Below are 15589 nucleotides of genomic sequence, written 5' to 3'. Positions count from 1 at the left end.
CATTATAAAGGCAGTATTTATTAAAATATATTTTATTTTCAAAATATAATAGGATCTTCAGATATCAGCTATTAAAGTGTATATACATTTTTTTGGATATCCTATATGTGGGAGGGAGGGGAGATGGTTCTCACTAAAATTTAGTAATGCATAATCCTCCCATAAGTCATAGAACATCTGTGTATGTGAGTAAATGTGCCAGTCTGAGTAGGCGTATTTCAATCTATACTTTTTATGTAGTTACATAAAAATCCTAGTGCCTACTCCTTTTAAAAAAAAAAATATATATATATATATATATATATATATATATATATATATATTATTGATTTCAGAGAGGAAGGGAGAGGGAAAGATAGAAACATCAATGATGAGAGAGAATCATTGATCAGCTGCCTCCTGCACGCCCCCTACTGGGGCCTGGGCCCTGCCAGGAATCGAACTGTGACCTCCTGGTTCATAGGTCAGTACTCAACCACTGAGCCACACTGGCTGGGCAGTACTCACTCCTTTATACCAATGTAGTAATGAAGTCTTTTGCTTGTACCAAATGTTAACATTAGAAAACAAAGAAAAAATACATCCCTGAAAGCTTTGGACAGACATTCTTAAGTAATTTAAACTAATTTTTATGTAGGCTATTTTTAGAAAAATACAGATAAACATCACTAGGACAATTTTCTGAGTATACCATGCAGCTACTCATTTATATCTTGTCATTTACATCTCAATAAATGTACCTGAAAGATAGTATCAAATAATATCACTATAGGGTTTTGAATAAACCTGTGTATCTTTGAAATCAACATCTTTAGAAATCACTGCTTTTTTAACATGGAAGTAGACTAATAGGAAGTAGAATAAATGCTTCATTTTCTCGGTTTTATCTGTGCAAATGCAATATTGTCAAGATCAGCCAGAAGGAATGTATGTTGGGTTTTCTTGGTCATCTTGAGTGTTGATTCAGATCAGGCTCCAACCAACCAATGTCCCCTGGTTATTGTCAGGAAAGCCTTGCTCCTTCCCCAGCCTTTTCCTTATCGTCTTACAACAGGAATCTGCTTTCTTTGTTCACAAACGATGGGAATGTTTAGCCTCTTATTTATTTTCCAAAAATTGTATTGTAATCTAATTGAAAAGTCTTCGGACAGATCACAGTAGCTTGCCCTTCAGATGTGAAGCGTGGTGACTTTATGTGCCACCAAGCAGGTGCATTTTTGTCCAAGAATATGGGAGAAGAGATCTGAGGAGGTAACAAAAGGTATGATGAAATGCATACTCCTGCAGTGTGCTTCTTAACGTTCTGATGATCTCTGACACATTTCATACATATTTACTTCAAGTTCTATTTCCGGGGCCCGTTCTAAAATAGTTGAGTAAGCCCAGCCGGTATGGCTCAGCGGTTGAGAGTCGACATATGAACCAGGAGTTCAGGGTTTGATTCCCGGTCAGGGCACATGCCTAGGTTGTGGGCTGGAACCCCAGTGTGGGGCGTGCAGGAGGCAGCTGGTTAATGATTCGCTCTCTCCCTCCACCTTCCTCTCTCCAAAACTTAAAAAAATATTTGAGTAAAATGCCCAACATCTGAGAAGTATTTAGTGACGTTGTGTGTGTACTGCGGGGAGGCTGGAGTAGTGTTACCATACAACCCGAGGCAGAGATAATTATGATTCTTATATTTCTCACACCTGTCCCCTCCACCCTGTGGTGTTCTCTGGAGAAAGCAGCTGCTTTCTCACCTGTTTTCATCACTGTCATTTCACTGTAGTGGCTGTTCCTGTGTCTGTGAGCGAATGGTTGTGTGTTGTGCAGAAGCAGGGACACCGATGCCTCTGGCCACTGGTTCTTTCGGGCCAGTGATTTCGCATATGCCAATCCAGAAGCTGTTAGCCTGGCAGAACTCGGGCTCCTCTGAAGCAGGCTTGGTCCTGTTCTCCTATCCATTCTCTGAAACCTGAGCATGTGACTTGCTGGAGGCAGGATGTCTTCCTCAGTTCAGATACACTGAAGCGCAATGTTTCATTTTCTTGGAGAAAATACAGTCGGTGACATATATCCTCTGTTGCTTTTCAAAGCAATGAGTTATTGAATCGAGCATATGCTGCTTACGATGCATCTGTCACCTAAGGCCGGGGTAGGAGCAGAATGTCGTAGATAGGAGATGAATTTACTAGCGGAGATGTTTGTGAGGACGCTATGGAAGTGAGATTCCAAAACAGCAACGGTCCCTAAAACTGCTGATCATCCTGTTCCTGGAGTCTAGTAAGACTGTGTGACACTACGTGGACACATGGTAAGTCTTCATTAAGCAAAGAATGGATTAATGCATAATAATTTTATAAAAAGGAATCTAGAAACATGTGCCTGTTTGTTTCTCTCATCTATTGAAAAATCACTATAAATAGTTAGAGGACCTTCTTCAGTGGGTTCAAATCCTGTAGAGTCCAGTTAAATGAAAAGGCTCAGTGGTTGAGCGTCGACATATGAACCAGGAGTTCAGGGTTCGATTCCCGTCAGGGCACATGCCTAGGTGAAGGCTGGTTACATTGCAGGTGATCTGGTCCTGCCTAAACACGGCTCTTTAAAAGGAAGTGTACTGTGAGGCCAGGTGTTTCGTTCATGGAGAAAACTTCAATGTCAGCATTTCTCTTTCCTGTACACTTCTGTATCCATCTTGCAGTCTTTGGAAAGCAGTTTAGCTGTTTCCCGATTTTTCTAATCTTGTCCTTTATGTAGAGATAGCATGGGACCTGAGAGACTTACCTGGTCAGGCTCTCTCGTCGCAAAGATCTGAGACCTAGGGCAGTGGTCGGCAAACTCCTTAGTCAACAAAGCCAAATATCAACAGTACAATGATTGAAATTTCTTTTGAGAGCCAATTTTTTTTTTAATATTTTTTATTGATTTTTTACAGAGAGGAAGGGAGAGGGATAGAGAGTTAGAAACATCGATGAGAGAGAAACATAGATCAGCTGCCTCCTGCACACCCCCCACTGGGGATGTGCCTGCAACCAAGGTACATGCCCTTGACCGAAATCGAACCTGGGACCCTTCAGTCTGCAGGCCGACGCTCTGTCCACTGAGCCAAACCGGTTAGGGCTTGAGAGCCAAATTTTTTAAACTTAAACTTCTTCTAACGCCACTTCTTCAAAATAGACTCGCCCAAGGCCGTGGTATTTTGTGGAAGAGCCACACAAGGGGCCAAAGAGCCGCATGTGGCTCGCGAGCCGCGGTTTGCCAACCATGGACCTAGGGGATTTTTTCATAACCGTGTCCATTACACAGGTGAACTGTGTTAACTTTGGTGAGAACACACCCAGAATAATAGAATATGAAATGGATATTGTCAGGTACAAGCCAGTGTGGAACCTTGATTTGAGGGTCAATAATTGTCTTTTCACACTGTGAGCCGACTATTAAATGATCTATACTTTCCTCCTCTGGGTCTACTTGTGCATACGCTATAAGAGCACGGTGCGGTGCTGAATTTACTCGGACCCATTTCATTCTGTCTGCAATAGGGTAGGGAATAAACAAACATTTAGTGAGAAACACTAAAGCCTGCATAAACCATCCTTGTAGCAGCGTACGCCCAGTTGGTCTTATGCTTTTTAGCAGTTGTCCTAACTTGAAATAAATCTGTTGTAAAATTTTTGCCATGGACAATGAAGTTATTTGGAATATAGTACAATAAAGGAGAAAACATCTTGAAGCAGCTTTCCCAATTAAATATAATTATATGTACAAAGGTAGCCCTGGCTGGTTTGGCTCAGTGGATAGAGCATTGGCCTACGGACTCAAGGGTCCCAGGTTCGATTCCAGTCAAGGGCACATGCCTGGGATTGTGGGCTTGGTCCCCAATAGGGGGCATGCAGGAGGCAGCTGATCAATGATTCCCTCTCATCATTGATGTTTCCCTTTCACTCTTCCTTTCCCTTCCTCTCTGAAATCAATAAAAATATATTTTAAAAAAAGGTAAATTTGTGGGAAATAATTATGTAATATTTGTTTCCTTTCTGCTAATAAAGTTTTGAAGATGTAAATGTGAATACAAATTAAATCGTAAGCAGAAAGGTTCTTACAAGAAAACTCTTTTACCACAAAGTTCAAATATTCTCTATTCAGTTCTTGCATTCCATTTTGGTTAAGGAGTTCTGTTAATTTTCTTATAACTGTCTATCCTATATAACCCTATATAATAAAAGGCTAATATGCAAATTGTCCCCTCAATCAGGAGTTCAACCAGGGGTTGGGGCCGGCCGGCCACCCGCCCGTGGCCCTGCCCTGGCCACCCCCACCACCGGATCAGGGGCAGGGCCAGCCGGCCAACCTCCTGCGTCCCCTCCCCCGCATTGGCCCTTAACAGGCAGGCCCGCCGGACCGCACCCGTGCGCAAATTCGTGCACCGAGCCTTTAGTGTAATAATATTCAGAAAACCCAATGCAAAAGTAAATTATGAGAATGAGATAAACTGTGCATATAATGCATGTTTGCAATCAGAGATATGAAAATAATGAAAAATAAAGTGGTTGTTTATCTTTGGGTAGTAGAATTCCAAGCAATTTCTTTTTCTGTAACTTCTGTGATAAGCATGTGTGACTTTTATAATTAGAAAAATTACACTGATAATGTGTTAATCACCAGTGTAGTTTTATCTTAATCTTCTGGATCAGTGGTTCTCAACCTTTCTAATGCCGCGACCCTTTAATACGGTTCCTCATGTTGTGGGGACCCCCAACCATAAAATTATTTTCGTTGCTACTTCATAACTGTAATTTTGCTACTGTTATGAATCATAATGTAAATATCTGTGTCGCGACCCACAGGTTGAGAACCGCTGCTGTAGAGCCTAAGACCATCGGAAAACACAGATATTTACATTACAATTCATGACAGTAGCAAAATTATAGTTATGAAGTAGCAACGAAAATAATTTTATGGTTGGGGGTCACCACAACATGAGGAACCGTATTAAAGGGTCGCGGCATTAGAAAGGTTGAGAACCACTGTTCTATATGGAAACTACTGATGTGCTCTGAAAAATTTTGTGTATAAATGATAATTTGATACCATAGTTTGCTTGTTTTTATATAATGCCTCAATATCTTCAAACCTTTAAATAATATAAGCTGCTGCTTGGTATCAAAGGAACCAGAGAAAAGAGAAATTAAAAGGTCAGTTGCTTTCCTTTTATTTTAGATGCCAGAATTCCAGAAGAATTCAGTTCGCATCAAGAACCCCACAAGAGTAGAAGAAATCATCTGTGGTCTCATCAAGGGGGGAGCTGTCAAACTTCAGGTGAGTAGCCATCACGACGCCTTTATTGCTGGGCCTTTATTTCTTATGGCCAAGTAAACATGTTCATCTCCTGTTTTGCTGAAATCTCAGCAAAGAAAGTTTAGATAGATGAGCTTTGCCTACCCTTTCAGAATGTAAAATCTCAAAGATGGGTCTAGCGCTTGTCAAAAATACATAGAACGCCCTGTTGTAAATGAACAAAACCTAATAGTCTTGAAATAAATTTAGCTTTTCTTTAATATTAAGTATTCAACTATTTTAAGAATAATGTTAAATATGTACAGTTTCCAGTTGTTATTCCATCTTTTAATTTAAAAAATCTTAATAGTTCAGATTAAGTTGTCACTACGTGGGATAACTGATTTTTGAAAAATTTTTTTAAGGGATGTTTTAAATGTAAACTAAATCAACAGTCTGGATAGTCAGTGAAAATAAATCTTTTTTTTTTTTTTTTGAAAAAATATTTAACCCAATCTCCAAAATTGCAAGAGCTGGCAAAACTGTACCAGGTACGATTCATTGATTGGTATAGTTTATTTACCTATATAGACAAGGTACATCTAGAATGTAACAGTGTCAGTGACTAAGCTTCATATAGTTTAAATGCTTTCATTGCATTTTTGTACATTGACCCAGGGGGTTGAAATGGTGCAGTGTTTTATCTCTGTGGCCTGCAATTGCAAATTCCTATACTGATTCATCAGATTTCATGTGGTAACGCTTGGGCATGTAAGGTATTGCTTGTAGTTAAGGTAATTCTCAGGGCTTCGTATATGAGCTGCATTAGAAAACTCAAATGTAGAGGGAATAGCTTATGGGGGCGGGACACCAAGCACAGTCTTGTGCCTCTGGCAAGCTTGCAGATACATGTCTGGCCTTGCGGCTGTGTTTTCGTAATGGTTTTCCCCTTTTCTTACAGATAATAACAGACTTTGATATGACACTGAGTAGATTTTCCTACAAAGGAAAAAGATGTCCAACATGTCATAGTAAGTGTGGCCCTATTAACAAATTCACGGAAGCAACCATTATTTTAAGATCCTTTTCTACTGATATTATCTATGAGATTGGGGTTTTTTATCTTCTTTTTGGACATTGAAAGTGAGGGGACCTGCTTTTTTCCCCCCAAGATCAGACGAGATTGGGCACATTCAAGGTGGTATGGCCATAGACCAGCTTTTTCTTATTATATGTTTAGGATTTATTTTTCCCCCCATCTATAATAATAAAAGAGTAATATGCTAAATAGACTGGACAGCCAAACGACCTTCCAGACATCCTTCTGGACGAAGCCACCATGGCAGGGGCCGAGGCAGAGGCGGTTAGGGGTGATCAGGCAGGCGGGCAAGTGGTTAGGGGCGATCAGGCAGGCAGGCAGAGGGATTAGGGGCGATGAGGCAGGCAGGCAGGCAAGCGGTTAGAAGCCAGCAGTCCCAGATTGCGAGGGATATCCCGGATTGTGAGAGGGTGCAGGCCGGGCTGAGGGACCCCCACCCCTGTGCACGAATTTTGTGCACCAGGCCTCTCCTTCTATAATAATATATAATCCCATCTAATAAAGAGGGAATATGCTAATTGACCCTCACACTGTCGCAAAAATGGTGGTGCCCACAGCCAATAAGGAGGGAATATGCTAATTGATTGCCCCACCCTCAAATATGGCGGCACCCACAACCACAAGATGGTGGCGCCCAGTCTCCTCAGCCCTGCTGGGGTGGCAGGCGCGCACCTGCTCTGGAGTCCCCCAGTCCCCTCAGCCCCCAGCCGCCCAGGGCTGGCCCAAGGCACAGGCAAGCCTCAGATGGCGGCTGCCCAGCCGCCCAGGGCCACCCAAGGCTCAGGTAACCAGGGCCAGCCAAGGCTTGTGCCGCGGGCAGTGGCAGCAGCAGAGGTGTGACGGGGATGTCACCTTCCCCTGATCACCAGGTCGCCTCCCGCCCCTGAGGGCTCCCGGACTATGAGAGGGGAAAGGCCGGGCTGAGGGACCCCCCCTCCAGTGCATGCATTTTCATGCACCGGGCCTCTAGTGTTATATAAATGGCTATTTTCTGTATGGTTTTGGTTGCAAGAGGAATAAAGAAGTCTGAAATTTTTCTCTCCAAATGTGGTCTGTTCATTACTCAAGAAAAATTTAAATGGACTTTCAATTTTGGATTAACCTACAGAAACAGCATTTATTAATTAGTAACATATTACTAAATGCTTGTGTCATTTATATGTAAATTAGTTAAAGAATACGTTATTAAATAAATACTAAGTTAAAATGTGTTGCTAAGATAAGACGCCTATTTTATTTTCTAAATGAGACAATTCAGTTTTTATTTTTATTTTTTTATTTTTTTTTTTTTTCAAATTTTTATTAAGGTATTATATGTGTACATATCTTACCATTGCCCCCCACCCCCGCCCCACTCCCATACATGCCCTCACCCCCCAATGTTTTGTATCCGTTGCTTACTCTTATATACATGCATATAAGTCCTTCAGTTGATCTCTTATTTCCCCCACCTCTCCCTAACCTTACCACTGTAATTTGACAGTCTGTTTGATGCTTTACTGCCTCTGTAACTATCTTTTTGTTCATCAGTTTATAATGTTTTTCATTATCCCCAAATGAGTGGGATCATGTGGTATTTTTCTTTCATTGACTGGCTTATTTCACTTAGCATAATGTTCTCTAATTCCATCCAAGTGCCTACAAATGGTAGTAATTCCTTCTTTTTTACGGCAGCATAGTATTCCATTGTGTAGATGTACCATAGTTTTCTGATCCAGTCATCTGCTGATGGGCACCTAGGCTGTTTCCAAATCTTAGCTATTGTAAATTGTGCTGCTATGAACATAGGGGTGCATATATCCTTTCTGATTGGTGTTTCTGGTTTCTTAGGATATATTCCTAGGAGTGGGATTACTGGGTCAAATGGGAGTTCCATTTTCAGTTTTTTGAGGAAACTCCATACTGTTCTCCACAGTGGCTGCACCAGTCTGCATTCCCACCAGCAGTGCACGAGGGTTCCTTTTTCTCCGCATCCTCGCCAACACTTGTCGTTTGTTGATTTGTTGATGATAGCCATTCTGACAGGTGTGAGATGGTATCGCATTGTTGTTTTGATTTGCATCTCTTGGATAATTAGTGACTTTGAGCATGTTTTCATGTGTCTCTTGGCCTTCCTTCTGTCTTCTTTCGAAAAGATTCTATTTAGGTCCGTTGCCCATTTTTTTATTGGATCCTTTATCTTCCTTTTATTAAGTTGTATAAGCTGCCTGTAGATGTTGGAAATTAAACCTTTATCAGTGATACCATTTGCAAATATGTTCTCCCATACAGTGGGGTTTCTTGTTGTTTTGTTGATGGTTTCTTTTGCTGTGCAAAAGCTTTTTATTTTGATGTAGTCCCATTTGTTTATTTTCTGTTTGGCTTCCATTGCCCTAGGGGCAGTATCACTGAAAAAGTTCTTTTGGCATATGTCTGAGATTTTGCTGCCTGTGGATTCCTCTAGTATTTTTATGGTTTCCCGTCTTATATTTAAGTCCTGTACCCATTTTGAGTTTATTTTTGTGTATGGTGTAAGTTGGTGATCTAGTTTCATTTTTTTGCATGTATCTGTCCAATTTTCCCAACACCATTTATTAAAGAGACTGTCTTGACTCCATTGTATGCTCATGCCTCCTTTGTCAAATATTAAATGCGCATATTGGTTTGGGTCGATATCTGGATTCTCTATTCTGTTCCATTGATCTATATGTCTGTTCTTGTGCCAGTACCAGGCTGTTTTGAGGACAGTGGCTTTGTAATACAGCTTGAAATCTGGTATTGAGATCCCTCCTACTTTATTCTTCTTTCTCAGGATTGCTGTGGCTATTCGGGGTCTTTTTTTATTCCAGATGAATTTTTGGAGAGTTCTTTCTAGGTCTGTGAAATACGCCGTTGGTATTTTAATGGGGAGTGCATTGAATCTATAGATTGCTTTGGGTAGTATGGACATTTTAATGATGTTGATTCTACCAATCCATGAACATGGTATGTTCTTCCATCTGTTTACATCTTCCTCTATCTCTTTTTTCAGGGTCCTGTAGTTTTCCGCATATAGGTCTTTTACCTCCTTGGTTAGGTTTATTCCTAAGTATCTTAATTTTTTTGGTGCAATGGAAAATGGGATTGCTTTTTTGGTCTCTCTTTCTGTAAGTTCATTGTTGGTGTATAGAAATGCCATAGATTTCTTGGCATTAATTTTGTATCCTGCTACATTGCCGAATTCATTTATTAAGTCTGTTAGTTTTTTTATGGAGTCTTTCGGGTTTTTTATGTACAATATCATGTCATCTGCAAATAAGGACAGCTTTACTTCTTCTTTTCCAATTTGGATGCCTTTTATTTCTTCTTCTTGTCTAATTGCAGTGGCTAATACTTCCAGTACTATGTCAAACAGGAGTGGTGAGAGTGGGCATCCCTGTCTTGTTCCTGTTCTTAGGGGAAATGGTTTTAGTTTTTGCCCATTGAGTATGATGTTAGCTGTGGGTTTATCATATATAGCTTTTATTATGTTGAGGTATGATCCTTCTATTCCCACCTTGTTGAGAGTTTTTATCAAGAAAGGGTGTTGGATTTTGTCAAATGCTTTTTCTGCATCAATTGATATGACTATGTGATTTTTATCTCTCAATTTGTTTATGTGATGTATCACATTTATTGATTTGCGGATATTGAACCATCCTTGCATTCCTGGGATAAATCCTACTTGGTCATGGTGTATGATCTTTCTGATGTACTGCTGGATCCGATTTGCTAGAATTTTATTGAGGATTTTGGCATCTACATTCATGAGGGATATTGGCCTGTAATTCTCCTTCATTGTGTTGTCTTTATCTGGTTTTGGTATTAGGGTGATGCTGGCTTCATAGAAGGAGCTTGGAAGTGTTCCTTCCTCTTGAATTTTTTGGAATAGTCTGAGGAGGATAGGTTTTAGTTCTTCCTTGAATGTTTGGTAGAACTCTCCTGTGAAGCCGTCTGGCCCCGGGCTTTTGTTTGCCGGAAGCTCTTTGATGACTGCTTCAATTTCTTCCATAGTTACTGGCATGTTGAGCTGTTTAGATTCTTCCTGATTGAGTTTTGGAAGGTTATATTTTTCTAGGAATATGTCCATTTCCTCCAGGTTGTCCAGTTTGTTGGAATAGAGTTGTTCGTAGTATTTTTTAACAATCCTTTGTATTTCAGCGGGATCTGTTGTTATTTCACCTCTTTCATTTCTGATCTTGTTTATTTGGGTCCTCTCTCTTTGCTTCTTGGTGAGCCTGGCTAGAGGTTCATCAATCTTGTTTATCCTTTCAAAGAACCAGCTCTTGGTCTTGTTGATCTTTTGTATTGTTTCTTTGGTCTCTATGTCGTTTATCTGTGCTCTGATCTTTATTATTTCCTTCCTTCTGCTTACACTGGGCTTTTCTTGTTGCTCTTTTTCTAACTCTTTGAGTTGTTGGGTTAGGTAATTTATTACCCCTGTTTCTTGTTTTTTGCAGTAGGCTTGTAGAGCTATGAACTTCCCTCTCAAGACTGCTTTCGCTGTGTCCCATAGATTTTGGATGGTAGTGTTTTCATTGTCATTTGTTGTCATGATGTTTTTTATTTCTTCTTTGATCTCTCTGGTAACCCAGTCATGGTTTAATAGCATGCTGTTTAGTCTCCATGTGTTTGATTTCTTTGGGTTGTTTTTATTGTAGTTGATTTCCAGTTTTATGCCACTGTGGTCTGAGAAGATGCTTGATATGATTTCTATCTTCTTGAATTTGAAGAGACTTTGCCTGTGTCCCAACATATGGTCTATCTTTGAAAATGACCCATGTGCACTTGAGAAGAATGTATATTCTGTGGCTTTGGGGTGAAATGTTCTGAAGATGTCAATTAATTCCATCTGGTCTAGTGAGTCATTTAGGATTGATGTTTCTTTGCTGATGTTTTGTTTAGAGGATTTGTCCAATGGTGATAGTGGGGTATTAAAGTCTCCTACTATGATTGTATTGCTGTCAATCTCTCCCTTGATATCCTCCAGGAGTTTTTTTATGTATTTGGGTGCTCCTGTATTGGGTGCATATATGTTTACCAGAGTTATTTCTTCTTGTTGGATTGCTCCCTTTAGTATTATGAAATGGCCTTCCTTATCTCTTGTTATGTCTTTCAGTTTGAGATCTAATTTGTCAGAAATAAGTATTGCTACCCCAGCTTTTTTTTTCAGTTCCATTTGCCTGGAAAACCTTTTTCCATCCCTTCACCCTCAGTCTGTGTGCGTCTTTTTTTCTGAGGTGGGTTTCTTGTAGACAGCAGATATATGGGTTGTGTTTTCTTATCCAATCCGTTACCCTATGTCTTTTGATTGGGGCATTTAATCCATTTACATTTAAAGTTATTATTGATAGGTACTTATTTGTCGCCATTCCTATTCTTTACCCCTGTGTTACTTCTTCACTTCCTATTTCTTTTTTTTTTTTACAGCAGACCCTTTAGCATTTCTTGCATTGCTGGTTTGGTGGTAATAAATTCCCTTAGTCCTTTTTTGTCTGTGAAGCTCCTGATTTCACCTTCAATTTTGATTGACAGCCTTGCTGGGTACAGTATTCTTGGATTCAGCCCCTTCCTTTGCATGACTTTGTATATTTCATTCCATTCCCTTCTGGCCTGATGAGTTTCTGTTGAGAAATCAGTTGCTAGTCTGATGGGGGTTCCTTTGTATGTAACTTTCTGTCTCTCTCTTGCTGCTTTTAAGATTCTTACTTTGTCGTTGTTGTTTGCCAATTTAATTATAATGTGCCTTGGCGTCGGTCTTTTGGGGTTCATTTTGCTTGGGACTCTGTGAGCTTCTTGGATTTGTGTGTGTTTTTTCTTCCCTATATCTGGGAAATTTTCTGTCATTATTTCTTCAAAGAGGTTTTCTATTCCTTGCTCAGCTTCCTTTCCTTCTGGAACCCCTATTATGCGGATGTTGTTTTGTTTCGTGTTGTCCCAAAGTTCCCTTAGACTCTCCTCTTGCCTTTTAATTTTTTTTTCTAGAAGTTGCTTTTCTTGGGTATTTTTTTCCATCTTGTCTTCTAGCTCACTGATGCGGTCCTCTGCTTCTTCTAGTCTACTCTTGATGCTTTCTATTGAGTTCTTTACAGCAGCGATGTCATTTTTCATTTCTTCTTGGTTCTTCTTCATTTCCTCTTGGTTCTTGCTCATATTGTCGAATTTGTCTTCCATTCTTTTCAGCCACCTTATGACCATTTCTCTGAATTCTTTTTCTGGAAGGTTGCTTGCCTCCATTTCGTTTACTTCCTTTTCTGGTGATGCCTGCTTTTCTTTCATATGCGGGCTGCCTCTTTGTCTCCCCATGGTCTCTCTTCTCTGGGTGTCTGGTTATGTAGTTCTCGCTCTCCTGGGTTGATTTAAAGGCACAAAATACAGCACTACCAGGTACAACTCACAAGGCACTGAACAGGAATGTATTCACGATATTAATAACCTCCAATAAAGGTGACCACCAGAAAAAGGCAAATTAGGTGATAGGAGAGAAAGAAGAAGAGGAAAAAAGAAAGAAAGAAAGAAAAAAAAGAAAAAAGGAGTGTGAAAATGAAATTGGGAAAAGGGAAAGTAAAGAGAAGAAAAAAAAAAAAGTAAGAGAGACAAGAAAGTGACTAAGAGAGAAAGGGGAACAGACTATATATATTGGGGATAAAACTCCAATAGAACAATCACTAATCCCAGCAAATGCCAGCAACAAGTGCCTGGGGATTAGTACAAACTACAACACCAACTAATATGGAGTGAGGCAAGGGAAAGCTGAAGCACAAAACAAACAAAAAAATAAACAAAAGAAGAATAAGCAAAACAATCTCACAAAAAAGCATAAAAATTGGATGTAACCTACATTCAAGCAAACAACAACAAAAGGACAGAGAGAAGGACAAGTTTATGGATAGCTCAGACAGCGAAGGGAGAGGTGTATGTGGACTTGGAGCAGGGGATTGGAGATTAGATATGTAAGTAGGGTGAAATTTTAATAAGGGGTAAACAGAAAGAATAGGGAGAATCTAAAGCAGTAAAAGGGTAAGATAAACAGGACTCTGAAAAGGGGGAGGTTAGGAAGAGAGTGATGGCCTAAAGGTAGAGTTGAGATAGAGTAAAACGATGCTAAAGGAAAGATAGAAATAGAATGTAGAACCCTAATCCCAAAATAAAATGAAGAGAAAATAAAATGACACTTAAAAATAAAAAAAAAATAAAAAAGATAAAATAGCAGTAGTAATAATACGGATTGAAAATAAAAATGTAATAATTAAAAAGGTAAAATCAAGTGATGAAAAAAGAAAAAAAAAGTTTCTTGATTAAAAGATGCAAAAAATGAAAATAAAAAAGAATAAAAAAATAAAAGGTAAAAATAAAATGCGAAGTAGTGAAGGTCATTCACTTCCTCTGTTTTTCTGTTTGGCACGCCTGTTTCTCAGTCCAGACAGTATTGCAGTTCCCTGTGATCCACTGCTCTTCGGTGTTGTAAGCCAGTCCTGATTTTAAGCAGGCGGTGTGTCTTAATTTCTCGTATTCCTTTATTTTTGATTACACAAGAGTCAATTTGTGATTCAGCCCCTGGGTGGCAGTGTTTCTGGATTAACTTCCGGGTCTATCTATGGCCTCTCTAGGCAGTGTTAGAGCCTTCTTTCCCGCACTCGCCACTGGCCTGTGGGAGTGGTCTGCCTCAGAGCTGACTCTCTGATGGTCACTCCCAGCTCCGATCCCCAGGTTCCAGAATAACAACCTTCCCCTGCAGTCTCCCAGGGTGTCCCCAACTGGGTGATCCTATGTATTGGGCTTAGTAATCAGAGGCAAGAATTTCAAGAGGAAAAAGTCCAGTTGTGCGAATTCCGGGACTGCGGGTAAGCCCAGGCACCCAGGGAACGCAGGGGCTGCGCGTAAGTCTGGACTGCCTGAAATTCTTAGGGTGTCCCTGCACTTCAGATCAAAATGGGTTGCTTTTTAGAGTGCCCTTCTCTTAGCAGCTCTGAGGACCCCTTTCCACAATCACAGATCACGCCAGCCCCTACAGCCACGGATTTTTCTAGGCACAGACTTCCCTGGTCCTCCAGCTCCCGCAAAACGCGCGTTCCTCTCTCCCGCCGGGACCAGAGACCTCACCTTATCCCAGGCGAAATCTGACCTTTCCGTAGTGGAGTGTAGAGCTCCTCTGAACCCGTGTGCTTGCGCCAGTTGGGGAGCGTTGTTCTGGGGCTCGCAGCTGTTCCTGGGGTGCCGCAGTTGTGGATTCTCAGGCTTCAGATAAGCTCCACTTTCCGGATCAAGATGGCGCAGACTCCGCGTCCAACCCCGCAGCTCCGGGAGGGGACCCAGCCGCAGTTGGTGCTGCCAGGTCAGGGGAACCCCGTTCAGCAGTCCCCCACCTCCTTCTGGAATTCAGCTGTCTCCCAACCGGCCAACAAACACTCCTTGTGCGACCCTCAGCTGTTCTTTCTTTCTGCTCCGGGACAAGGCTCGGAACACGTCTGTCTATTCCGCCGCCATTATTCCCTTCGACAATTCAGTTTTTAAAATAATACTCGCCCGGCAGGCATGGCTCAGTGGTTGAGCGTCAACCTATGAACCAGGAGGTCATGGTTTGATTCCCGGTCAGGGCACATGCCTGGGTTGTGAGCTTGATCCCCAGCAGGGAGTGTGCAGGAGGCAGCCAATCAATGATTCTCTCTTATCATTGATGTTTCTCTTTCTCTCTCCCTCTCCCTTCCTCTCTGAAATCAATAAAAATATATTTTTAAAAGTAAATAGATAAATAAAATAAAAATACTCGCCCGGCTGGTATGGTTCAGTGGTTGAGCATCGACCTATGAACCAGGAGGTCACAGTTTGATTCCCAGTCAGGCCACATGTCCGGGTTGTGGGCTCGATCCCCAGTTGGCAGCATGCAGGAGGCAATCGATCAATGATTTTCTCTCATCATTGATGTTTCTATCTCTCTCTCCTGCTCCCTTTCTCTCTGAAATCAATAAAAATATTTAAAAAAAAAATACAAACTACACTGTGAAGTGAAAAAGAAAGCCGAATTCAAAAGTATAGATCTGGTTTAATTGCTATCTAATTGATAATGCACAGAACTTTAAGACTGAAAGGAAATATAATAAAGTGTTAATAATTTATTATTAAGTGGTAAAATTGTAATTTTTGTCCTCGTTACAATCTATGTTTTCCAGATTTTCACATTATTAATGTCTTATTAAGAAAGAAAGAATATTTCAAAGGTGTTAAAGGGACCAGTCA

At 40.6% G+C, this 15589-nt stretch overlaps 1 protein-coding gene across 6 annotated transcripts in view; it reads left to right on the top strand.

The window, feature by feature from the left end:
• NT5C3A (5'-nucleotidase, cytosolic IIIA) overlaps positions 1-15589 on the top strand; it is a 58999-nt gene that overhangs the window by 35977 nt on the left and 7433 nt on the right. For 5 of the 6 annotated variants that reach the window (XM_080665415.1, XM_080665416.1, XM_080665417.1 and 2 more), the window contains 2 exons: positions 5200-5298; positions 6218-6287. In XM_080665415.1, coding sequence (XP_080521541.1) covers positions 5200-5298; positions 6218-6287 — 169 coding nt within the window. Of the gene's footprint in view, positions 1-1969; positions 2294-5199; positions 5299-6217; positions 6288-15589 lie in introns of those variants that run through there. The other variant, XM_080665419.1, reaches the window with a different exon arrangement.

The sequence above is a fragment of the Plecotus auritus genome (genome assembly GCF_963455305.1).
Source record: "Plecotus auritus genome assembly, chromosome: 4".
NCBI lineage: Eukaryota > Metazoa > Chordata > Mammalia > Chiroptera > Vespertilionidae > Plecotus > Plecotus auritus.
The sequence above is the reverse complement of the archived record's forward strand: the minus strand, read 5'-3'. Positions and strand labels throughout refer to the sequence as shown.